The sequence below is a fragment of the Schistocerca americana genome, chromosome 3 (assembly GCF_021461395.2).
Source record: "Schistocerca americana isolate TAMUIC-IGC-003095 chromosome 3, iqSchAmer2.1, whole genome shotgun sequence".
Lineage (NCBI taxonomy): Eukaryota > Metazoa > Arthropoda > Insecta > Orthoptera > Acrididae > Schistocerca > Schistocerca americana.
The window spans coordinates 360,245,989-360,272,670 of record NC_060121.1 but is presented as its reverse complement, the minus strand read 5'-3'; the positions used below and the strand labels follow the sequence as shown (position 1 = coordinate 360,272,670).

Sequence of the window (26,682 nt, the reverse complement as noted above, 5' to 3'; positions counted from 1 at the left end):
AACCTCTTGGTTCATCCCTATGAAATCCCCAAACCACCTTCCCTACCCTCTGGCTCCTACCCTTGTAACCGCCCCCAGTGTAAAACCTGTCCCATGCACCCTCCCACCACCACCTACCCCAGTCCTGTAACCCGGAAGGTGTACACGATCAAAGGCAGAGCCATGTGTGAAAGCACCCACGTGATTTACCAACTGACCTGCCTACACTGTGATGCATTCTATGTGGGAATGGCCAGCAACAAACTGTCCATACGCATGAATGGACACAGGCAGACAGTGTTTGTTGGTAATGAGGATCACCCTGTGGCTAAACATGCCTTGGTGCACGGCCAGCACATCTTGGCACAGTGTTACACCGTCCGGGTTATCTGGATACTTCCCACCATCACCAACCTATCCGAACTCCGGAGATGGGAACTTGCTCTTCAATATATCCTCTCTTCCCGTTACCCACCAGGCCTCAATCTCCGCTAATTTCAAGTTGCCGCCACTCATACCTCACCTGTCATTCAACAACATCTTTGCCTCTGCACTTCCGCCTCGACTGACATCTCTGCCCAAACTCTTTGTCTTTAAATATGTCGGCTTATGTCTGTATATGTGTGGATGGATATGTGTGTGTGTGCGAGTGTATACCCGTCCTTTTTTCCCCCTAAGGTAAGTCTTTCCGCTCCAGGGATCGGAATGACTCCTTACCCTCTCCCTTAAAACCCACATCCTTTCGTCTTTCCCTCTCCTTCCCTCTTTCCTGATGAAGCAACCGTTGGTTGCTAAAGTTAGAAAATCTGTGTGTGTGTGTGTGTGTGTTTTTTATTGCGTCTGTCTACCAGTGCTTTCCTGTTTGGCAAGTCATGGAATCTTTGTTTTTAAAATATATATACAGGGCTATTACAAATGATTGAAGCAATTTCATAAATTCACTGTAGCTCCATTCATTGACATACGGTCACGACACACTACAGATATGTAGAAAAACTCATAAAGTTTTGTTCAGCTGAAGCCGCACTTCAGGTTTCTGCCGCCAGAGCGCTCAAGAGCGCAGTGAGACAAAATGGTGAAAGGAGCCAAGAAAGCGTATGTCGTGCTTGAAATGCAGTCACATCAGTCAGTCATAACAGTGCAACGACACTTCAGGACGAAGTTCAACAAAGATCCACCAACTGCTAACTCCATTCGGTGACGGTATGCGCAGTTTAAAGCTTCTGGATGCCTCTCTAATGGGAAATCAACAGGTCGGCCTGCAGTGAGCGAAGAAACAGTTGAACGCGTGTGGGCAAGTTTCACGCGTAGCCCGCGGAAGTCGACAAATAAAGCAAGCAGGGGGCTAAACGTACCACAGCCGACGGTTTGGAAAATCTTACGGAAAAGGCTAAAGCAGAAGCCTTACCGTTTACAGTTGCTACAATCCCTGACACCCGATGACAAAGTCAAACGCTTTGAATTTTCGGCGCGGATGCAACAGCTCATGGAAGAGGATGCGTTCAGTGCGAAACTTGTTTTCAGTGATGAAGCAACATTTTTACTTAATGGTGAAGTGAGCAGACACAATGTGCGAATCTGGGCGGTAGAGAATCCTCACGCATTCGTGCAGCAAATTTGCAACGCACCAAAAGTTAACGTGTTTTGTGCAATCTCACAGTTTAAAGTTTACGGCCCCTTTTTCTTCTGCGAAAAAAACGTTACAGGACACGTGTATCTGGACATGTTGGAAAATTGGCTCATGCCACAACTGGAGACCGACAGCGCCGACTTCATCTTTCAACAGGATGGTGCTCCACCGCACTTCCATAATGATGTTCGGCATTTCTTAAACAGGAGAGTGGAAAACCGATGGATCGGCCGTGGTGGAGATCATGATCAGCAATTCATGTCATGGCCTCCACGCTCTCCCGACTTAACCCCATGCGATTTCTTTCTGTGGGGTTATGTGAAAGATTTAGTGTTTAAACCTCCTCTACCAAGAAACGTGCCAGAACTGCGAGCTCGCATCAACGATGCTTTCGAACTCATTGATGGGGACATGCTGCGCCGAGTGTGGGAGGAACTTGATTATCAGCTTGATGTCTGCCGAATCACTAAAGGGGCACATATCGAACATTTGTGAATGCCTAAAAAAACTTTTTGAGTTTTTGTATGTGTGTGCAAAGCATTGTGAAAATATCTCAAATAAAAAAGTTATTGTAGAGCTGTGAAATCGCTTCAATCATTTGTAATAACCCTGTATATATATTTGTGTGTGTCACATCTCCCACTAAACCACTGTATCGATTTCAAATGAACTTGGTACACATGTCATTTAGTGTTTTGAAAGGAGAAATTCCCACCTGCTATTGGGTTGCGGGTGGGGATGAAAACATGGTGAAATAGGTAAGTGGGCAGAGAGAGGGAGGAGGGGGAGATGGAAAGAGAGAGGCAGTAGAGAGGGGGTGAAAAGACATGGGCAGAGAGAAGGGAGTGAAGAGATTGAGGGGGAGAGAGGTGGAGAGAGGGGGAGGGAGGGAGGGAGGGAGGGAGGGAGGGAGGGAGGGAGGGAGGGAGGGGTGTTGGAGGGAGGGAGGGAGGGAGGGAGGGGGGGGTGTTGAAGAGATGGACAGGCAGAAGGGCAAGGAGGAGATAGACAGAAAGAAAGAGGAGGAGGTGATGGACCGAGAGGAGGGGGGGCAGAAGGTAATGAGCAGAGAGATGGGGGAGGAGAAGATGTACAGACAGATGCAGGAGGAAGAGTTCTACAGACAGAGGTGAGAGGAGGAGATATACAGAGATCGATGAGAGAAAGAGACAGACAGACAGAGGTGGGAGGAGAGATGTACAAAGAGAGAGAGGAGAGACAAGATACGTACAGAGAGAGAAGGAGATGTACAGTGAGAGGGGGGAGGAGATGTACAGGGAGAAGAGGATGAGGAGGGTGGCAGAGAGAGGGGGGCAGAGGAGATGGCCAGCAAGAGGGGGCAGAGGAGATGGCCAGCGAGGGGGGGCAGAGGAGTGTTCAGTGAGGGGGGGCAGAGGAGGTGGCCAGCGAGGGGGGGCAGAGGAGGTGGCCAGCGAGGGGGGGCAGAGGAGATGGCCAGCGAGGGGGGGCAGAGGAGATGGCCAGCGAGGGGGGGCAGAGGAGATGGCCAGCGAGGGGGGGCAGAGGAGATGGCCAGCGAGGGGGGGCAGAGGAGATGGCCAGCGAGGGGGGGCAGAGGAGATGGCCAGCGAGGGGGGGCAGAGGAGATGGCCAGCGAGGGGGGGCAGAGGAGATGGCCAGCGAGGGGGGGCAGAGGAGATGGCCAGCGAGAGGGGGCAGAGGAGATGGTTGGCAAGAGGGGGCAGAGGAGATGGTCAGCGAGAGGGAGGGGAGGGGTGGAGGAGATGGAGAAAGAGAGTTGGAGGGCAGAGGAGACGGTCAGAAGGAGGGGGGCAGAGGGAGGCGGGACATATCAACCAATAAAAGCATTTTCACAATTATGATAAAAGTCCAAAAGTGAAAGAGTACATAGCTTTTTCAAATAGCAAATATTTTTCCTCAATTTGCTTAATATTCTTCAAATCAATAAAAATCTAGTAACTTTCTACAGTAGCCTTATCTTCTTCATCAGGGTTCAAGCTATCTCACATCCAATTTCACGGATATCAGTTCAACAGTTTAGTCACGAAAATGTAACAGACAGAGTTACTTTTGCATTTATAACATCAGTATGGAAGTATGGATTGGCATGAATTAAACTCATTGAGGACTGCATAAGCACTGTATTCCAGCTTTTACCCACAGCTGCACTTGCGTAGCAGTGAAACGAAATGTTTGTATAGCTTTACTGGCTGGGAGACCCCAGTTGGGATGTTCAGGAGCTTGATGCAAGTCATTTTATTTGAAGCCATTTCTGTAACTTGCACATCGACAAAGATAAAATGATGATGAGGATAACGCACACATCAAGACGCGAGCAGAGGAAAAAAAAGGGGCAGGAATTGAACCCAGGTACTAATGGTAATGAAACAGGAATGCTAACCATATTACCACGAGCTGTTCAAACAATCTTGAAGGCAACAAAGGAGTTATAAGAGATCCTTGATGTTCAGTGACTAAAATGTGACGGGTTTGTAACTGGTATTAGAATGGAAGTAAGGATTAAATATGTAGAGGACTGTATAAACATTGTATTCGTTATGTTGAATCATATTATGTAGACCGTATAAGGCAAAAGAATTTTCAAAACTATGATAAAGTTCAAAAATCGAAGAGTAAACAGCTTTTTCAAAGAGTAATTATTGTCTCATATTTCACGATATATTCTTCAAATTAATAAACATGTTGAACTACACACTTTATAAAGTGGCCCATGTTGTTCTACAGTGTTCAATCTATCTCCATACCAAATTTAATCACAATTGGTTCAGCGGTTTAGTTATGGAAGTGTAACAGACAGAATTACTTTCACATTTATAATATTAGTATGGACTGTCACCCATTCCAAGAAAATGTGATGGATTTGTAAAGTTGAAATTTATTGTGGTTAAATCATAGTCAGATATTGCATACTGGTAATCTCCCTCAAAGCTATGATTAAATGTTTGTCATCCTAGAGTGTTCATTGCCCAACTTAATAGGTTTTTCATTTGTTGGCACTTATGTCTCTACCTATACAGCCATCTCCATACAGTTTCTAATCTTTAGTACTTAATTCTTACAATTTCTTATCATGTTTTTAGCTCACTGAGCAAGGTTGGGTACAATACTTTGCTGAAGTACAGAGAGAGGAGGGAGAAGGTGATGGGCAGAGAGAGGAGGAGGAGACGATGAACAGAAAGGGGGGAGGGAGAAAGTGAAGCTACAGAATGCAGGTGGAAGACATGGAGTGATATAACTTAAATAGTCAGAATTAGGTTCAGGGTTACAACATAATATTTCAATAGGTTAGTTAAAAAAGAGGGGGGGAGAGAGAGAGAAAACCATAATTACATTACTGATAGAAGTACTACCAATATACACGCTGGAGTCAACAATTTTTTTTTTTAACAGCATGCAGACACTTGTTCAGTACTGAAGAAAAAGGCATAATTAACATGGATGACAAAAAAGTGCTTGGCAGCTTGTACTTGTTGCTACTTTTAGTATTGCCTGCGTAATACCTGTTTCAGCTTTTGAAGGCACAATTCATACAATTTCTTGTACACACACACACACACAATCGAGGCACAGGAAAACAAGTGAACAATAAAAATGGGGAAATATGCTCATGTGTCTTCTATACATTACAGAAGATTTTGTGAAACAAAAATTTTAAAAATTTCCTTGTCAATACAATACTCAAATGCAATTATACTTAAAATCACACCTGGAAAAGAAAAAAGGTTAGCAACTAACACACACACACGCAATCGCGCGCCCACACGCGCACGCACGCACACACACACACACACACACACACACACACACACACACGGCACGCACGGGTGATTGAAGAGAAAACTTACGAGGATAGTACACACGCCTTCCATCATTTTTATACACGAGGACTGTAATGTACTCCCTGTTTTCTTTAAAATCTTCTATCTCTGTAATATGTCTAGTAAGTAAGATCCATACAGCTCCAGTGTTACCCTCTACTTCAAGAGAAAACTGTGGATTGTCCCCAACATTATATGCATCCTTCACAGGGCCCGCACCAGCTTTCCATGACCTGTAATGTACCATTAACACATATTTCTTTCAATATTTAATAAAATTTATATGGAAATAAAACAAATGTTAAAAAATAAATCATCATTCTGCATCTACAGTTTAGGTGAACAATCACTACATACATCTAAAGTCTGTCTCTGTTGTTATTGGCAAGTTCTCATACGGTCCTTTGTGCACACACACACACACACACACCTATAAGGGGATTTGTGAGACATATCATACCAGTTGTTTACTTGCAAAATAGGCGCAAACATTTTTGTCACAACACTTCATATAAACATGCCAAAGAAACTGGAACTTTTTAGAAGTAATATGCATTGCAAAAATAGTACAGCAGAATATCTGACCTCACTAAGACTACTCACTGGTGGATGCAGTATGTGTAACTGAAAAGTCCAGGATTCCAGTTCAAGTAGAAGACATCATAGAAACGTAGAATACTTTCATAGTCAATCCAAAAAACACCATTGTCAAACATTGCTGCACTGTTCGGGTCAAAGTTTAGGATTTCTTTAAGGTCTGGTGTCCAGTGTCTTGTATCCAGTTCTGAATAGTTGCCACGCCACCTTAAATGTGACCATGGATTTTTCAGTTGTAGGAGACGAACACCCTGTTACATAATACAACACATTATCGACTTACTTTGGTATATTGTTACATTCATTCCATATCACAAATTTCAAACAAATAAAAATGACATGCTTGTACCAGAAATAGCCATGGTCACACAGCAAACAAAAGACTTTGGCCTAAATTCATTGTATTCAGCTACAAGAACATTTGTAAACCAGCCATAAATGTCTGTTCAGTTGATTTGTATTCAGAAACATATCTCAATGAGTCGACTTGCAGAAAAAACTTCTATCTTCATCTGCATACTTTAGTTTGCTGTTACTCTAAGCATTTATTTCCGGGTTAATGCAACTAAATGAGATAAAGTGTTTACTGTGCAAAACAAGGTCTACAAATATTGGGTCTTATGTGGAGAGGTAACCTTTCTCCACTCATTCTTTTCATATGTTCATGCTAGGCTATCTTATTTCCTTGTATATTACTAAGGATATTAAATATATTTAGTTCTTCCCTAACTTGTCAATTTCAAAATCTGTCAGCTCTTGTACACATTTTTCTACTCTCAGAAATCTCACCTCTGTTGCTTGTATGCAACTTCCTTGGAATTTATTTATAATCCACAACTCAATTCCATAAACAAGCACTGGAAATGCCATTGTCTTACAAAATTTGTGTGTTTTCCTTTAAAAGCCATTAACTTTGTCTTCTTTTCTGAAATTGTCAAATTATACTCTTCATATATATTACCTGGTAGCTGTATTTCCCTTTGTAGGTCATCTTCATTCTCTGCCAGCAATGTGGTGTCACCTGCATATAAAATGCAATTCAAGCAGGAATTTTTGTTAATCTATTCTCCCATTTAAAATGTCCTTTCATTTCCAGATTGCATCATATAAATAACTGTTAAAAATGAGGATGCAATGCTGCACACTGTCTAATTCCCTTGTTTGTAATTATAGGCTGTGTTAGAGTACCATTTATGTCTAAAATTACAGTTGTGTGTTTGAACGAACTCTTTAAAACGTTTATTAGGTGTTGTGGATATCTTCTTTTCCTCATAAAGCTCCAGAGTTTCCCTCTGTAAACATTATCAAATGCCTTTATAAAATCAGTAAATGCTAATGGTTTACCTACTTATAATCTCTTTTTTTATTATTTGCTTAATTATAAATAGTGCATCTGTTGTAGACCCGCCCATATAAAATCCTATTTGTTTTTAAATCTCAACCAGAAACTTTAACATCTTGTTTACTATTCCTGCACATACTTTATATGTGGTCCCTCCCCCCCCCCCCCCCCCAATCCCCGCCCCCAAGCTGACTGTTCTTGCAATCACTGTGGTCTCCTTTTTAAACAATGGTATCATCTTTGCTTGTGACCATGCTTCTGGAAAATCTCTATTCTGCCAGTACATATTAAATTAATGTAGTAGTCCCTTGTGTAGTAGAATGTCTCTGTATTTCAGCAGGTCAGTGTTTACACTATCCAAACCAGTAGCTTTTCTACTCAGCGTGGAACTGAGGGCTTCTCTTAGTTCACCCATACCATCTACTCACTGTATTTTAATTTCATCCTCTTTATTCTCTGTGGAGCAAGTTGATTCATACCCCAAGATCTTGGGATGTGGTATCCATTTTGGTTGTTAAATGTTATTTTACAAGCAACTTCTTTTTCTGTTTTGTTGTTTTATAAGTTATCATTTGCCTTCCGAGAATACTGTCTTCTATTAGGCTTGCAATCCTATCCCAAGGTTCTTGATGAGCTCATTCCACTGCTTGACTTGTTGCATTTCTCTCTTGTTTGTAAATTTAATGATTTTCCTCTGTTGGCCTTTTGAGATGCTTAAGATATGCATCTTGTTTTTTTTCTTGTAACTTTAATTCTGGTGTCAAAATTTTTAACCCTTTCTTCCTTCTCATATTTTTCTTGTTTCATAAGGGTTCTCCAGTTGCTTTCTTAACTGTAGTTTCTGTATCTATTTCAGATATCACCAAAGAGGGGCCAGAACCTGTGTCATATACGCTGAACATTCTTACGTCCCTTACTTTGCCTTCCAGTTTTTTGTTTATAATAATGTAGTCAATAAGAGACTTAAATGTTTGAGCTGAAAGCGTACCACATAGATATCTTTTCTGCATGCAAAAGTATTGGCTATTTTTAGTTTGTTAACATGATTAGTCTAAGCACTAATCTACTGTTATTTATGATATTTTCTCCCATCATTCCTACAGTTTTGAGATAGGTTTATTCCTATCCTTGCATTTAAATCCCTCATCAATACTATTTGATGTTTGTAATTATAACTGCCGAAAACTGATCGCTGTTGGTCACAGAAATCTAAACTCCTTTTCCTCCCTCCTCAGATGTATGAATTACAATGACAGTCAAGTTGTGTGTCTCTTCTTTGACAGTTAAAACTATAAATCTTTCACTGATATAACTATACCCCATAATTCTCTTTTACCATCTCTTATGTATGTAAATGACAATTATTTTGCTTGCTCTCTTTCCTGTTTTCCTGTTCCCTACAGAACATCAAATATTCTCCTACATAGCTTCTACTTTTCTTCTGTTATGGAAGTCATATCTGGCTTGGTTTTATTTATAATTACTGCCAACTCTTCTTTGTTTACTAATCCTCTGCCATTCCATGCTGCTACCTTAACTGTATTAGCAATCCTTTTATTCTTAACCTTTCTCATCACCGGGTCATCATCAGCAAGTCTGACCCAGATTGAGGTTGTTTCGAGTACTAGTAGTAATTAGGAAAATTCACCTGGTCACCTTACAAAGTTATGCAAGTATATTTGGATATGGAGTTGCCACTTTGCAGCCTTCCACCCTGCTTGATTTCTTTTAAGAGTTTATTCACTCGGGTACACTGGCTTATAACTGGAGATAACAGGAAAATGACATAGTAAGGACAGGCTTAAGATGGAAGAAAGGCACCAACAGGTCATTGTGGGGCACACTTTGTCTGGCTCTTCACCCTTGGCCTATCTGGCTTGGATGACCCTTCTGGTATCTAAGCTACCAACAGCAGAGTCCTTCAAATACAGAGCTTGTAGACCACCTCAATTGCACAAACAGTGCCAGGTTAAGGCAGTGTCCCCTGAGGAGATTATTTTTTATCATAACTTTAAAAGCAGCTTAAAAGCCTGGCTAAGCAAAACACAACTTGAATAAAGAACGCAGAGCAGGTACTAATATGGAAGTACAATATGCTACAGCATTTGAACGTCACTTAAATACAAATAAAAGTTAGTTTTACTGATATCTTATTTAAGTTGGGCACATCTGTTTTTGTCAGCAATACTGAATTCTGGTGCATCTGTTACTCTACATTTCCACTAAACAAAACACACAACAGATCTAAAGTAAAGTAAGAAAACAGCATAGAAGTACTGTAACATCATATACAAATGAAATTCACTTTGCATTTGTAGCTTTGGAGAGTAGGCATCACTGTCCATGGCAAGAAAGAGAACAGATGAACTTTTATAATTATTGTGTCCTATAAATATTCTTCCAATTTTCTAACAATGGAAACTCCAATTTTCTATTTTTTATTTGCAGGTGAGTATTTTACATCCATCCCTCTAAAGAGTACTGTGCATTATCCTCCATTTTATAACCTATTAAATTTTCTTTGCTTCTTCTTTAAGTTACCTTCACTTTCTTGGTGTCAAGTACCGCATAAGCGTGAGTGGGAACGAGTCCAGTGCGATCTGCATCTGCATCTGACAACTCTCCAGTTGCCACAGTAACAAGTACATCACCCTTTGACATGCGAGTTAACAATTTATCAAACAGAGCATCACTGTTGAAATCAGGTTCACCGGGCCTGATAGCCACACGTTCAGGTATCCAGCCAGTCAGTGCATGTAAATCTATATTCTGAAACACAATATCACAATGTGGTTGCAAGAAATTCTCTCATTTTTACAAATGTAATATGCAAATGAAACTTTTTAAAAGATTTTGTTGGTGATTTTGGATCAGATGCTAAAAGCCCAGTCATCACTGCCTAATGACATACAAAATGAAATGAGTGTCATTAATGTACCTAAGATGTGCTAAATGTACCACCAAAAACTATTATCCAAAACTCTAAAAATGAGCAGAGGTACAGGCAGAACTGAAGCTGTGGAGTGGATTATCAGTCATGCTTGGGCAGCTCAGTCAATACAGCATGCTCATGAAAGACATGTCAGTGGGTGGGAGTCTCAGTCGAGCAAACAGTTTTAATCTGTCAGCTAGTTTCAATCAGTAAAGCATTTCATTTGCACTTTTATATTAATAGCAAAACACAAATCCCCACTGACTCTCAAAACTCTTACTATTAAATGTTTATTTAAAAGAGGAACTGAAACTCACGTTTAAAATAACAATGCCGGTATATGTGGCTGGTTGATCCTGCCAGCCATCACATTAGTTTAAAAAATTAAATGTTAAATTACAGAATATCTCTGGTGCTAGAACAAAATTCTAAATTTGTGCCACACTTACCACATTTTCACTTGAAATAAAGCATAAGGTGCCTAATAAGCTCAATTTTCTCCTATTTTTACAGATAAAACAAAGGAAGCTACAAAACAGTACAATGTGAGTAGGACACTGCTGATTCTACCAGTATCTCGTCTTTGCAAGAGAAGTTCTCTTCAAAGACAACAGAGAACATGGAAATGGATAAAGAGTTACGTTTCCCTTCTACAACATGCTGTGAGATCTTTTTGTGAACTACATTACATATTCTAACAATGGAAACTCCAGGATGGAACGTAACAATATTATGAAAAGGATAGTTGCTACTCACTATATAGTGGAGATGCTTAGTCACAGATAGGCACAACAGTCTTTTTGTTGCACATATCTACAACTTGGCATCTCCATTATATGGTGAGTAGCAACCATCCTTTCCATAATACTATTACACAAGATATTCTGTCGTATAACTCAGTTCGCACTGTCTTCAGATATCCTGGCACCTAGCACATTAGCTCTTCCCTCTACTGCTTACATAGGTTGGAATTTATGTCTTAAATTATTTGCATCAGTTTACGACAGGTGTCCATAAAATAAGGTTCCCTTTTTTTTCACAGTGTAAAACATGTTTACTCCACGAATGCATACATTTTTGGAAAGTTCAGACTTTAACCTATTTTTCTACATAGTTGCCACTGAAGTCAATACATTTTTGCATGCAGTGTATGAGCTTTTGAAAGCCAGAGTAAAAAAATCTGCCGCCAAGCCACGCAGGTACCTGAGAACTGCTTCTTCCAGCTCTTCTCTGTCACCGAAATGTGTTCCACCCAGGTGTTTCTTCATGTCAGAGAAGAGATGGTAGTCACTTGGGGCTAAGTCCAGGCTGTAGGGTGGGTGTTTGAAAATACCCCATCCAAATTTTGCAATGAGCTCATTGGTGGCTTTAGCAGTGTGTGGTTGAGCGTTATCCTGATGCAAATGCGCCCCCCTTGGGCAGCATACCCCTCCTCTTGTTTTGAATTGCACAGCGCAATTTTTGTAGTGTCTCGCAGTACCCGGCAGCATTGATTGTTGTACCAGTGAGCAAGAACTCACACAACAATACCCCCTTCCTGGTCCAAAACACTGTTGCCATCACTTTGCCGACACTTTGCATTTGTTTGAATTTTCACTCGGCGACTCTAGGTGCTTCCATTGTTTGGACTGTTCTTTGGTTTTGGGTGTGCAGTAGTGCACCCACGTCTCCTCTCCAGTGATGATGGAGTCGAGGTATTCCTCGTCATAGTTACGTGATCTTGAAGAAGTTCTTGGGCCGCTTCAATGCATTAATGTTTGTGGTCTTCAGTCAACATTCTTGGCACCCACCTTGCGCAAACCTTAGCATACCCTATATGCTTCATCAAAATCTTGTCAACAGAGGTTTTTCTGACATCAGGGATCATTTCGGAGAGCTCACAAACTGTCACTCTTCAATCTGAGAGCACCACTGCCCCACTTTTGCAATTGTTTCATCAGAAACAGATGGCCGTCTGGAACGCTCCTCATCATGGATGTCAGTATGTCTGTTCTTGAGCACTCTGCGCCACTTGTGCACATGCTGTATGCTCATACACTTGTCTCCACAGATTTCGCACAGCTGGGAATGGATTTCTGCCGGCGCAATGTTTTTTTCAGACAGGAAACGGATCACCGAGTGCAGCTCACACCTGGCGGGCGAAGCAAGGGGGAGATCCATCACATACAGCTGCCAAGCCAAGGCTGAGCTTGGGAACCTTATTTTACAGACAACCCTATTATTTGTGGGTACGTTTGGTGAACTGCTTGTATGCACTAAGGGAAAATAAGAGCTAAATAAAAATCATTCTTTGAGAACTTCGAGGACACCTACAGTTCTGCAAAACACGCTGAGAAAACACTTGGGTGAGTCCATGTTGGAAAAACAGTGAGGGAAAACAACAGAAGAGTTTACAAGATCTTTCTGCTTGGATGCAATTGTTTAAAGTAATTTTGAACCTACAATACTTACACAAACTTAATTTTTAAACAATGGAAACATTGCTGATAAACTTAATTTTTAGACATATATAACTATCACAAAATAAGCCAAGGCTTCATGGCAGCCCAGGTAGGGTTCTCGTTGAAGCCCTGTTTCACTCTTTTGGGACTAGTCATATTTGCTTCCTCTACAAAATTCATATGAATTTATAGCTTCAGGTAAATTGTGGTGCTACTATTCTACAGTTCAATGGTGACAGAAAGTTGTTTTTGAAGAGATGCTCTCACTTGAGTGGCAAGACTGACCCTGGCACAGAGGCTGGAAGTATACTCAGTACTGTATGTTCCTATGTCCAGTCTAATGCTCACATGACAGAGGGCACAAAAACGGCGTGTCAAAAAGGTATCATTGTTTTCTCCCTGAAGGCTAATTTGAACGCAGCAATGCTTTACTAGGCATGGTCCAATATGTATGACTCTGCCTTCCCATAAATATTGAGTGACTTATCCAATCAGTTTGTGTGTGTGTGTGTGTGTGTGTGTGTGTGTTTGTGTGTGTGTGTGTGTGTGTGTGTGTGTGTGGGTGCGCGCGCGTGGACATGTACACACCTGTAAAGGATGGGGCAGAGGGAAGGTGGGTACTATAGTTTAATCTTGATTCTGAACTTTGCTTTCAATGATACATCGATGTGCAAAACTTAAGGACGAAGGCAACTTACGCATCATGTTTCACTGCCAAGTAACATAGCTCAATGAAACTTGGACCATACATGGGAAGAACTGCTACAGTATAGCTCAGAAGGTAAATGAAATAAATACATATTGAGATAAACAGAATTGACACATTTATTCAAGGAAAACAATTACACTGACGTCACCATGATTTATGATGGTCCCATAGACATTCCAAACAGTGGGACAAGGTTCTAAATAGGGTGTGTTACCACCACAGACAGTAATGTATGCTCTGCAACAAGCTTGCATTCTGGACGCAAAATTAGTAAGGAGTTATTGTGATAGAGCATTCCATTCCTCCACCATCATGGCAGACAACTGCTGGATGGTCATTGGTGTATGTGAACATGCTGACTGCTATAAGTCTCCCCAACACATCCCACATGTGCTAAACAGAATTTAAGTCCATTCGCTGAATATCCTTTCATTCCAAGAGCTCCTCCATCTGTGCTGTTCAATACAGTTTTACATTTTCATCCACAAAAATGAAGTCAAGGGAAAATGCACCACTGAAAAGATGCACATGGGGAAGGAGCAGAGTGACTAGTTGACCAATGAGTATTAAGTGTCCAAACATTTGAAGATCAGTATGCCATGCAACATTATGCCTCCCCACACCATGATGCCTGAACTACCAAAACGATTATGTTCGACAATGCTCCTGTGTGATTACACGTTCCCACATCTTTCCATATGAGGGTACATCCAGAATTACTATTCAGACTGGATCTGCTCCCGTCCGAAGACAGCAAGCGAATAGATTCCTCCTTGTTCCAGCTGCTATGCTCTTGGCACCATAGCTAATGATGTTGCTGATGTGCTGGTATCAACAGAACATAACATACTTGTTATTCAGCAAAGAGACCATCTCCAGCAGTCGCCATGCCACTGTGGAGCATGAGATTGTACACTTTGCAGTCCTGTTAATCGTGGTTGCAGCTGCACCTGCTGTTGGAAGTGGACCTTTTCTTGCCTGCTGCGCAAAGTAGTGGTCATCTACTGCTGTAGTTAACTGTGTATGACTACATCCTCTCCTGTGGACAGCAGTATCTGTGGTTTGGAATGTTCCCTATCCATATGAAACTATGCTGTGAACCGTATCAAACTCTTGGGTTACACTCATCAGACTTTGTTCTCCTTCCAGTTTACCAATGATTGTTTCCCATGTGAAGTCATCTGAATGTTGTCTCCTGGTCATGTTGTAATGGAGGATACCACTACAGTGCACTACATTGCTCACTGGTTGAAACAGACTGCCTTGTGTTGTGGGGACAGGTCCATTTGGGGCTATAGTCATACTGGCCTTAGGCCATGTGACATCCAACTTTCTGTGCATGAAGGGACACCTCTGGCAACGTGCTCTTGCACTTTCAGTCATATCGACCAGTAGTCAATATCTTACGTTACTTTATCTACTTCATTTCTGAGTTTTGCAGAGCAGTGTTTGGAGACTCAAACAGAGGAAATCACTTGTCTTGTGTGTTTCGCATTAGCTAATCATTTCCTCTTGATTCAGCATGATTATTGCATAACTTTCATATTACCATTTGCTTGAAACTTTCACATTCTCTTTAAGAGTTGCATTGCTCTGTTTGAGATTTTCTTTGCTTAAATATTTTTGTTAAATGATTAACAACAATAGAAATCCCTGGCTGGAAAAATATGTGGAATAAGGGAAGGGAAAACACTCACCTCCTGCATTCCAATTCATGGTGCATAGAAACACATAAGAGATATAGTAATCACACTAGTTTTCAGCCTCTTGCTCATACTCTAGCAACAGTAGATACATTCATAATGCAACCACACAAGACACCCAAATACACATTCCTGTGGTCGCAGCAAGTCTCAGTGGCACTGGAAGTAGGCCTTACTTATGTATTAGGTATTTTATTGTTAGTCTAGGGTGAAAGAAACTATGAAAGGTTGGTTGATTGATTGATTTGAGGGAGGGGACCAAACAGCAATGTCAGCAGACCTGTCAGATTAGGTAAGGATGGGGAAGGAAGTCAGCCATGCTCTTTCAAAAGAACCATCTCGGCATTTGCCTGAAATGATTTACAGAAATCACAAAAATCCTAAATCTGGATGGCCAGAAGTGGGCTTGAACAGTGATCCTCCCGAATGTGAGACCAATGTGCTAACCACTGTGGCACCTCGCTCAGTGAAACTCTAAAATGGTTAGGTTTCTTTGCTGGTCACTGGGCTAAAAGTTCAATCTGTGAACTTCTTGTATCGGTTTCACTGTGCTTCAGTTTTATTAAACTTTCTCACAAAATCATAAAACCTGCCAGATGTGCATAAAAAAATGCAGAAAGATGAAAGGGGTGAGGGGGAGGGTGCAACTTTCGGAGTTCTACCAAGCGTGCAGGATTCACTACAAATACTCTAAGTTGAATTATAAAACACTGTAAATGGACATCATATTTTTTTACTTTCTATTAATTAATTTTTTCTCTAATACATTATGTAATGTTGGCACTGACAGCTCAGAATATATGTAATCAACTGTCTCAAATTCCATTTACATCGATTCTATACGTTATTTTGGCACTTACACCCATTTTGTCTACGTTAACATGTTTAAACTCAATTTATATCTATTGTTTTCAGGCTTTATAGTATCTTTCATTTATTACTACAACAATTATTAATTCAAATACACTGTTACTCACACTGTTTGATCCTGGGAAGTCATATCCACCCATAACTTTCATGTAGGCTTTTTCCAGCAATGAAATCCATAACTCATTTTTGTTTGTTGAATATGAGCACAGCAGTTCTCCTCTTCTTCCCAGTGGAAGGTTATCATCAATAATGATTTTACGAGGGACTCCATTGATATGTAGCTTGATCATGTATTTACCTATGGACAATTTAAAAAAAATTAAAACTTTTTAAATATAAGATAGCAAGAGGCTTAGATTTAGAGATACACACACAAACAATGGGTGAGAGGGAGAGGAGGAGGAGAGAGAGAGAGAGAGAGAGAGAGAGAGAGAGAGAGAGAGAGTGGGGGGGGGGAGGGGAGGGAGGGGGGAGTGTTTCCCAATCCATTCTGACTGCTCTGATAAGAAGGGAGTGACTGTACATTTCAGTATGCATCCCTGAGTCTATAATTTCACTGGTGCAATCCTTATGTATCTCCGTATTGCACCACAGAAAAATAATGGAATTTTTAAGCAAAAAAAGAGGTCATTGTTTGAGTATAGATGTCCCTAATTACAATCTAGTGCTACACTTCTGATAAAAACTTGAACACATAACTTTTTTTAAAACTTCTGTGCGTTGTACAGATCATGGGAGGACATGGAACAGAGAGGTGAAGCAACTGACTGGGAGTGTAGACTAGTGTTCATAGTATCCACAGAGCTGTTGGTACAACATAGAGACCATCTCATTCATAGGGTATCAATGTGTCAGCAGGGAAAGGTGTTGACTGCCTTTGGAAATGGAAAGGTCTTCCCAATAAGGAATTACTGGATTCTGTAAGTGCACCATCACAGTTTTATGACAGTGCCTGATATCCTCAATAAGACTGTCCCATCATACATGTACACAAAAGAAAATAATATTGTTTCAAGATAATGAGCTTGTGTTCACCCAGCTCACTGCCAAGAATCTGGAATATAAAGCAGAAATTGTGACAGGATGTCAAAGCTTCTTCTTCTCACTTCAGAGGAAATTGCACTGGATGAACATTCAGAGCAGAGCTGCACAATGGCTTTTTCCCCATCCAAGACTCTGCTTGGTGACAGCCACTTTAATGACTGTAAATCACTAGTCTCATCACACAAAACAGCAATTCTCACAATCATTGTGTCAGAACAGGACTCATTCATATGAGGAGAATTTAGGATTGTTACCATATCTGAAAAAGTCTGTGCAGGACCCAGTTTTCAGTTTCATTGAAGCTCACCAGAACAATCTGGAACAACGAGCCAAAAACCCACAATGGTGTGCAAGGAGTCAGGCTGACTTGTACGAGTTATTGTGTTGAAAAAGGTTGTATGTCTTCTCCATCAAAAACCTCACAAAGCACATGGCACTGTGGACCACAACCATTATGATGAAGAAGAATTTTTTCCCCGCCTTATTAACTAACACACACAATGATTTCTTAAAATTTCTTCAGCCCAGGATGGAATAACAGAGAAGAGAGATTGCTACTCACCACATAAAGGTGGTGTTGAGTTGCCAACAGCACAATAAAAAAGAATGCTAAAATATTTAGAGTTTCAGGAGAGGTTTCCCTCCCGCAGTAGTAACACACACACACACACACACACACACACACACACATGTGCGTGCGCACTCAAGCACAAACGCATGAGCGCAAGTGAGTGCATGCGCAAACGCACAAGCGTGAGTGCGTGTGCGCGCAAATTCGCAGCCACTGTTTCCGCACATTTGTGCCTTGACCACAACTGCATCTGACATGAGAACAATCTACCTGGCATGGATAGTAGAGGGAAGTGAGAGGTGAGAGGCAGGGTAGGGGAAGGATAGCACGGGGGGGGGGGGGGGGGGGGGGGGACATCTGACCATCTGTTTGTGCATGCAGGGACATGGTGAAGACAGGATACAGCTGCTTGCGGTTCAGCTGTCTCTTCGCCATATTTTGGTAGTGGCCATTCACACATACGGACAGCTTGTTAGTTGTCGTGTCCAGGTATAAAGCAGCACAGTGGTTGCAAATTAGTTTGTAGATCACATGCCAGCTTTCCCAGGTAGCCCTACCTTCCAATGAGTGGGAGATGCCTATGACAGCATATGGTTCAAATGGCTCTGAGCACTATGGGACTTAACATCTGAAGTCATCAGTCCCCTAGACATAGACGTACTTAAACCTAATGACATCACACACATCCATGCCCGAGCACGATTCAAACCTGCGACCACAGCAGCAGCGCGGTTCCAAACTGAAGCACCTAGAATCGCTCGGCCACAGCGGCCGGCCCTGTGACAGCACTGGAATAGGTTGCAGCGGGCAAATGTATGGGACAGGTGTTACATCTAGGTCTATTGCAGAGATATGAGCCATGATGCAAGGGTTGGGAACAGGGGTGGAGTAGGGACACACAAGAATATTTTGTAATTTGGGAGATCACCAGAAATGCCACTGTGGGACAGGTGGGAGGACAGTGGGGAGGAAGTTTCTCATTTTAAGAAACAACAAGGGGTAGCCGAAATCCTGGTGGAGACAGATGGGCTGGCCGTTGTGGCCGAGCGGTTCTAACCACTTCAGTCTGGAACCACGCAACCGCTACGGTCGCAGGTTCGAATTCTGCCTCAGACATGGAGACATGGATGTGTGTGATGTCCTTAGTTTAATTAGGTTTAACTAGTTCTAAGTTCTAAGGGACTGATTACCTCACATGTTAAGTCCCATAGTGCTCAGAGCCATATGAACCATTTTCAGACATATGGTGGGTATGTGGCGGGTGAGTGGGGTAAGTGACTGGAAGAGAGACAAGGCACACAGCAGACCTGTTTGTGGACAGGTTTGGGAGGGTAATTTTGGTCTGTGAAGGCTTCAGTGGTGCCTAGACTGAAGGAAGATACTTCTTGGTGTGGAATTGTCAACAGTTGTAAAACTGCAGGTATTGTAGGTGGTTGGTAGGTCTGATGTGGACGGAGATATGGATGTAGCAATCCTTGAAGTGGATGTCAACATCGAGGAGGGAAGTTTGTTGGGGTTAGGAGGACCAAATGAAGTGAACAGGGAGAACGTGTTGAGGTTCTGGAGGGATGTGGATAGAGTTCCTAAGATGCCCACTGCTGTACCATAAGTTTATTCGTAGGTGATGCCTTCAAAGAATAAGTAATTATGAGTGAACACATAGTTGGCCATGGTGAGCAGGAAGAGGGTTGTAGGTTTGGAGTCAGTCAGGCATTGGAAAAAGTAGTGTTCAATAGCTGCGAGGCCATGAGAATTGGAGATGTTAATGTAGAGACAGGTGACATGCACGGTGATAAGCAGTTCACCAGATGGTAAAGGAGCAGGAAGTGTGGAGAGTCAGTGGAGAAAATGATTGGTGTCTTTTATATAGGAGGCCACATTCAGCATAATAGGCTGAAGGTACTGTCCACGAGAGCAGATATTCTATCTGTAAGGACGCAGCAAGCATCCAGAATGGTGTGTCCTGGGTGGTTTGTTATATGAGCTTTAGGAATCATCTTGAAGGTAGGAGTGTGGGGAGTGGTGGGGATAAGGAGAGATGTAGACTCAGGGCAACTGTTCTAGGATGGAGGAAGGACTGGAGATCCTACTCTTCTTTCCTATGTTTTTTTTGTCACCTTCAGAACCACACAGGCTCTGATTTTCTACCCACCCTCTATGAATGATCTCATCCACACACGAAACATGACTACATGCCCATGTGGATTGTAGGTGCAGTGTCTCATGCCCCACATTCTTCTCACTGATCGAATTATTCCCGGAATCTCGAATTTATGTCATTACATACCTTCAGCATTGCATATCTTCGCATGCTTTTCTGTTACCTTCCTGTACCATACACACTTCATTGCACCCTCTACATAACCCTTTCCCCTTTAATCTCCTTGTTCAAGCATGCACATACTAATCCAATTTACTGCAATTACACTTTCTGCCCTCTCTTCACACAACTCCACCCACCGACCTGCATCCTACTATTATCATCTGTTTATCTGTCTGTCTGTCTTTGATCTCACTGTGTTTTCACATTAATTTAGCTCATTTTCATCTATCATTAAGGGCCGTACTCACTTGTGTTTCATCTTTTTCTATTTCATCCTTTCTGTGATTTTTCTTTGACAGCTGTCACCCACTCCACACCATGAAGTTTATTCCACGCTGTCTAGCCACCTGTGGTTGTCCCATCTGCAGTGATGAGCAGCCAGTCTCCAAATACGTCAAGTGTCTCACTGAGGTCACCACAGACCCAATTACCCACCCAACCTCATTCAGGAACAGATCTCCTGTGCCATGTCTCTCCATTCACCTACCACTCCCCACATATCCACTATCCCCCACAAAGGAGCACTTCTCTCATGACTCAGCACCACCCTGAATTGGAGCAAATGAATCACATTCTATACCAGGGTGTCGACTACCTCTCATCATGCACTGAATTGAAAAATATCCTTCCCACTCCTCCCACAGTGATTTTCCACCACCCACCCAAGCTACGCAATATCCTCATCCATCCTTACTCCAGCTCTGTTCCCAGTCCTTTGCCTCATGCAGGGCCGTCATGAGGGTGTATCAACTGTAGTGGTAGCTATAGGCCTCACAGTTGAAGCGGTCTCACGCCAAAGTTGTGGAGAGTGGTGCTAGACACAGGAAGTACAAGTTCATGAATGCAAAGAAATTGTGCTAATGAAATTTTATTTGCTCTGTGGTGCTAAGCAAGTTTGTCTCTGGTCTAATTATGGATGTAATACTACATATATGGGTGGACAGAGGGACCAGTGCTTACGTAGTACACCAGCCTCATATTGGACGAAATCTGGCAATGTTGGATCCAGTGTGATGCTAAAGTGAGAAGCTAAAAGTTAGAAGCACAGGTGTTTCTGTAGGAATGCTGCTATCTTTGGCTCTGTCCCTCATCCAGCCCAAACTGATAGCTGGCAAAGGCGACGGGATAGCAGTTATACATGAAACATTTGTACGCCTCATTGTGTGTAAGTTGAGGGTGCACAGAGTTTTTGATTTTGTGAACATTAACATCAAAGACGTCAGTTTTTCTTTATTTATTGTTTGCTGATATGCAAACTGATAACAGTGATATGTCCAGAGAGTCAGTCTACAAGTTTTAATATCATTTTTTTCTTTTAGACTAAGGTAATCAATTATGCATCACAGCAAGCCCTGATAGAGGCAGAGGGCAAGATTCAGAGGTGGAGCTGAAAAAAAAAACATAAAAGAAAATTACAGGAGCAATTGCAATTACCACAAAAAAGTGCCCTACAAAAATTATTGTGCAGTCGCTCAATGCAGTTGTTTGACCAGACGTCAAAAGCAGAGTCAATCGGTGAATGACGGATGAAAGCAAAGAGGAAGAAACTTCTGAAGTACTTTGAGTAAGGACGACAATCAGTCTACTTATTCTACTGCTAAATCTGAGCCAGTGGTGATGTTTTTATCAACTGACATCGAAAGGTTAGATTCGAAAAGAAATTCACTAGCTCCCTCACAGTCAAATCTAGCCGGATCTTTGGGACTGGCAATTGATTTGAATTACGCAGAAAAATTGGCCAGATATTACTAATGCTTCAGTGATGGAAATTCTGGTACAAAACGGTCCTCCAGAAATTCCTTCATCACTCACATTGCCAAGAAATGAAGATGGTCAGCACTTTTCCAAAGATTTTTGCTATCAGTGAAATTAATTCAAGAACTTGGTTCATTTACTCTAAATCTTAAGATGTCACCTACTGCTTCTGTTACCAAATCTTCAAAATTAAATACAAGCCACATGTAGCAAGTAAACTCTGCAAACCTGAACTATTTACTCATGGAGTCATCGTAGTGATGCCCTTCAAAAACATGAATGCTTGGAGGATCATATTTTATCCTTCACCAAACGGAATGGTTGGAATTGAAACAAAGGCTAAAAAAGAGCTACTCCATTACGACTAAGGCTAAGAAAGAGCTGCACCATTGACAACATGGACAAAGCATGAATAAGTCAAGAAAAGAAACAATGGCAAGATGTTTCAGCAAGAATAGTTGCAGTGACAGACTGTTTAGCACAAATGAATTCAGCATTTCGGGGTTCTTTGTCAACAATTTACCAACCTGACAATGGAAACATCCTGAAACCGACAGAAATAATTGTATCTTTCGATGCACCGATGAAGGAACACTACATTGTATTCATGACAAGGAGGCTCATTATTACTACCTTGGACTGCAAATTCAAAATGAAGTGACTGAAATGTTAGATAAGTTGTAACTATATTTGTATTCATGGGTATGTGTGCGGATGGATATGTGTGTGTGTGCGCTGGAGTGTATACCTGTCCTTTTTCCCCCTAAGGTAAGTCTTTCCGCTCCTGGGATTGGAATGACTCCTTACCCTCTCCCTTAAAACCCACATCCTTTCGTCTTTCCCTCTCCTTCCCTCTTTACTGATGAAGCAACCATGGGTTGCGAAAGCTTGAAATTTGTGTGTGTGTGTGTGTGTGTGTGTGTGTGTGTGTGTGTGTGTGTGTGTGTGCGTTTTATTGTGTCTATCTACCAGTGCTTTCCCATTTGGTAAGTCACAGCATCTTTGTTTTTTTATATATATTTTTCCCCCACATGGAATTTTTCCCTCAGGTAAGGGAAAGATGCTAGGTGATATTCGAGCAGCAAAATATTATGCTGTCATCCACAATTCCATCCCAGACATCAGTCATCAAGAACAAATGAGTTTGTGTATCTGTTACAGCAAGGTGTCGGCTGTTCCAGTTCCAACCATAGTAAAAAAATTCATTCAGTTTTTAGTAGTGAGAAATACAACTGGAGAAGGGTTGTCGAAGGTTATAATAAAAGCGCTTGAAGAAAACAATTTAAACATCATGGATTGTACAGTCCAAGGATATGATAAAGGAGCTAATATGAAAGTAAAGTCCACAAGAATACAGGCTCGAGTTTTGCAGATCAACAAGTGGGCAATGTTTACACCATGTTTTACAGCTTGAACTTTATCCTTGGAGACATGAGCAAATGTAGTATGGACGCAATGATATTTTTCAGCATAATACAACAAATGAACACACTACTTTTGGCATCTATAGAAAGGTGGACTATTCACAACTGGGAATCAAACACTGAACCTTTGAATTTGCAGTCAGACTTCTGTCCTCTTAGTCACCAACCCAACAGTCACAATATTACCTACAATCACAATACTGCAAGCACAAACTGGTAATGGCCATTTACAATATGCAGTACTCACCAAAAGGATTGTATGCTGGTTGCTTTTTCTTATTACGGGGATAAATAATGGATGTTATAAGGCTTCTGCCAAATCTCTTTTCATACAATGCACTGACAGCTAATGATGCAACAAAAGAACAGTCAGATATGACCTGAAAATAGAAACATCTCATAAGTTTCTTGTGAATGTGCTGGGTTCTTCACAAAAAAACTGTAGTGTCTTAGATTAGCGACTGATACCTTCCTTGATGAGAATAGAAATTTGTAAAAAAAACAATGGGAAAACACTCAAACATACTCACTGTAAAAGGAAAACTCAGAGCAGTACTCACCATTATTAAAAGTGATTATGGTATTTCTTATACTCATATTTAAAACAGTCACTATAATGACTAAAATGAAGGACACAATATGCTAGTCTTAACTGCCTCAGGTAAAATCTCATGCCCACCAAGATAAATTTTAAGTACCAATCTTTTGAACGAAAGACACCTCCTTTCACAGCAGATGTAAATACTTATATATTTCCCTCTAAAACAGCATATGCCTGATTGATTGACACAGTTTATTATGGTACCAAAAAAAAAAAAAGGCAAAAATAAAAAATAAAGAAAATTCCCAATAGAAATGCACGGCATTCAGCTTATTTTCTGAAGACTAACTAAATATCTTACCTGAGACTAATAGTAAAGGAAATGTAAAGTAAATCTGAATACATTATATCTACATTTTCTAGCTGTAGAAAATATACAAAAGAAGAATGTTTTTGTACTCACTGTCTGTTTGATACTGAAGCAATCAACATGTGACCCAACAACCATCTTTGGTTCTGAGCAGAATTCCTCTGGCCGAGCCCATCGTGCAAAATCCTTCCGCTGTTTTGGTGACAATGGCAGTGGACCATCACGGTCTGTGTATGGTAACGAATATTGGAATCGTTCTGATAAATCAACACTCATAAACGGTACATATTCTTTTCCATTTATATTTGAAGTCTGTAATAAAACTCGTTTCTCTTCTTCTGTATAAGTATCTTGTCCAGTAATTTTCAAATGTGCACTGCTGCCACGATGAAGCTGTGGTCCAGTTCCTAAGATATAAAAGAAAAAAAAGATTTTTTAAAATGAAATCATTTCTGGTTTTGGCTGTTAAAACATTGTTAACTGTGATTGCAATTTTGAAATGTTGTCATTTTTCAAGTGTCGTCAGATGTTGTAACCCATTCAAATAACATACGGCTGTGCTATTGTGTACAAGCAGTTTCATGAGAGGATATTTATTTTCAACTGTTCCATACATCATATACATTATAGAGCTAGTGAAATAATGATGTAAACACCGAAATTTAACTTTCTTGTTTTAGTCATGCAGTTACATAACAGTTTTCATTTTAAGAATATTGTTTTGTTTTGTGTGTTTAATGTGTATTCTATATTTTTACAGACATGTCAAACAGAGAAAGAATTCCATGCACTTTCCACAGAGGAAATGTCAAGATTATGGGATTCTCAAATAATAAAGCACAGAGGGCAAAATAATCATGTTTCCAATATTTAAAACTCCAGTATGTAGAAACCAGAAATAAAACAACACTAAATAAGAAACTTCCTGGCAGATTAAAACTGTGTGCCTGACCGAGACTCGAACTCGGGAACTTTGCCTTTCGCGGGCAAGTGCTCTACCAACTGAGCTACCGAAGCACGACTCGCGTCCGGTACTCACAGCTTTACTTCTACCAGTACCTCGTCTCCTACCTTCCAAACTTTACAGAAGCTCTCCTGCGAGACATGCAGAACTAGCACTCCTGAAAGAAAGGATATTGCGGAGACATGGCTTAGCCACAGCCTGGGGGATGTTTCCAGAATGAGATTTTCACTCTGCAGCGGAGTGTGCGCTGATATGAAACTTCCTGGCAGATTAAAACTGTGTGCCCGACCGAGACTCGAACTCGGGAACTTTGCCTTTCGCGGGCAAGTGCTCTACCAACTGAGCTACCGAAGCACGACTCGCGTCCGGTACTCACAGCTTTACTTCTACCAGTACCTCGTCTCCTACCTTCCAAACTTTACAGAAGCTCTCCTGCGAGACATGCAGAACTAGCACTCCTGAAAGAAAGGATATTGCGGAGACATGGCTTAGCCACAGCCTGGGGGATGTTTCCAGAATGAGATTTTCACTCTGCAGCGGAGTGTGCGCTGATATGAAACTTCCTGGCAGATTAAAACTGTGTGCCCGACCGAGACTCGAACTCGGGAACTTTGCCTTTCGCGGGCAAGTGCTCTACCAACTGAGCTACCGAAGCACGACTCGCGTCCGGTACTCACAGCTTTACTTCTACCAGTACCTCGTCTCCTACCTTCCAAACTTTACAGAAGCTCTCCTGCGAGACATGCAGAACTAGCACTCCTGAAAGAAAGGATATTGCGGAGACATGGCTTAGCCACAGCCTGGGGGATGTTTCCAGAATGAGATTTTCACTCTGCAGCGGAGTGTGCGCTGATATGAAACTTCCTGGCAGATTAAAACTGTGTGCCCGACCGAGACTCGAACTCGGGAACTTTGCCTTTCGCGGGCAAGTGCTCTACCAACTGAGCTACCGAAGCACGACTCGCGTCCGGTACTCACAGCTTTACTTCTACCAGTACCTCGTCTCCTACCTTCCAAACTTTACAGAAGCTCTCCTGCGAGACATGCAGAACTAGCACTCCTGAAAGAAAGGATATTGCGGAGACATGGCTTAGCCACAGCCTGGGGGATGTTTCCAGAATGAGATTTTCACTCTGCAGCGGAGTGTGCGCTGATATGAAACTTCCTGGCAGATTAAAACTGTGTGCCCGACCGAGACTCGAACTCGGGAACTTTGCCTTTCGCGGGCAAGTGCTCTACCAACTGAGCTACCAAAGCACGACTCGCGTCCGGTACTCACAGCTTTACTTCTACCAGTACCTCGTCTCCTACCTTCCAAACTTTACAGAAGCTCTCCTGCGAGACATGCAGAACTAGCACTCCTGAAAGAAAGGATATTGCGGAGACATGGCTTAGCCACAGCCTGGGGGATGTTTCCAGAATGAGATTTTCACTCTGCAGCGGAGTGTGCGCTGATATGAAACTTCCTGGCAGATTAAAACTGTGTGCCCGACCGAGACTCGAACTCGGGAACTTTGCCTTTCGCGTGCTTCGGTAGCTCAGTTGGTAGAGCACTTGCCCGCGAAAGGCAAAGTTCCCGAGTTCGAGTCTCGGTCGGGAACACAGTTTTAATCTGCCAGGAAGTTTCATATCAGCGCACACTCCGCTGCAGAGTGAAAATCTCATT

The 26,682-nt window shown here is 41.7% G+C and overlaps 1 protein-coding gene across 1 annotated transcript in view; it reads right to left on the bottom strand.

Annotated features, from left to right (window-relative positions):
• The window catches only part of LOC124605844 (calpain-7-like), a 98,625-nt gene that overhangs the window by 23,263 nt on the left and 48,680 nt on the right, over positions 1-26,682 (bottom strand). The window contains exons 4-9 of the mRNA XM_047137775.1: positions 24,146-24,459; positions 23,389-23,521; positions 16,132-16,322; positions 9,911-10,138; positions 6,034-6,278; positions 5,458-5,663 (exon numbers count right to left, since the gene is read on the bottom strand). Of these exons, the coding sequence (XP_046993731.1) occupies positions 5,458-5,663; positions 6,034-6,278; positions 9,911-10,138; positions 16,132-16,322; positions 23,389-23,521; positions 24,146-24,459 (1,317 nt within the window). The remainder of the gene's footprint in view (positions 1-5,457; positions 5,664-6,033; positions 6,279-9,910; positions 10,139-16,131; positions 16,323-23,388; positions 23,522-24,145; positions 24,460-26,682) is intronic.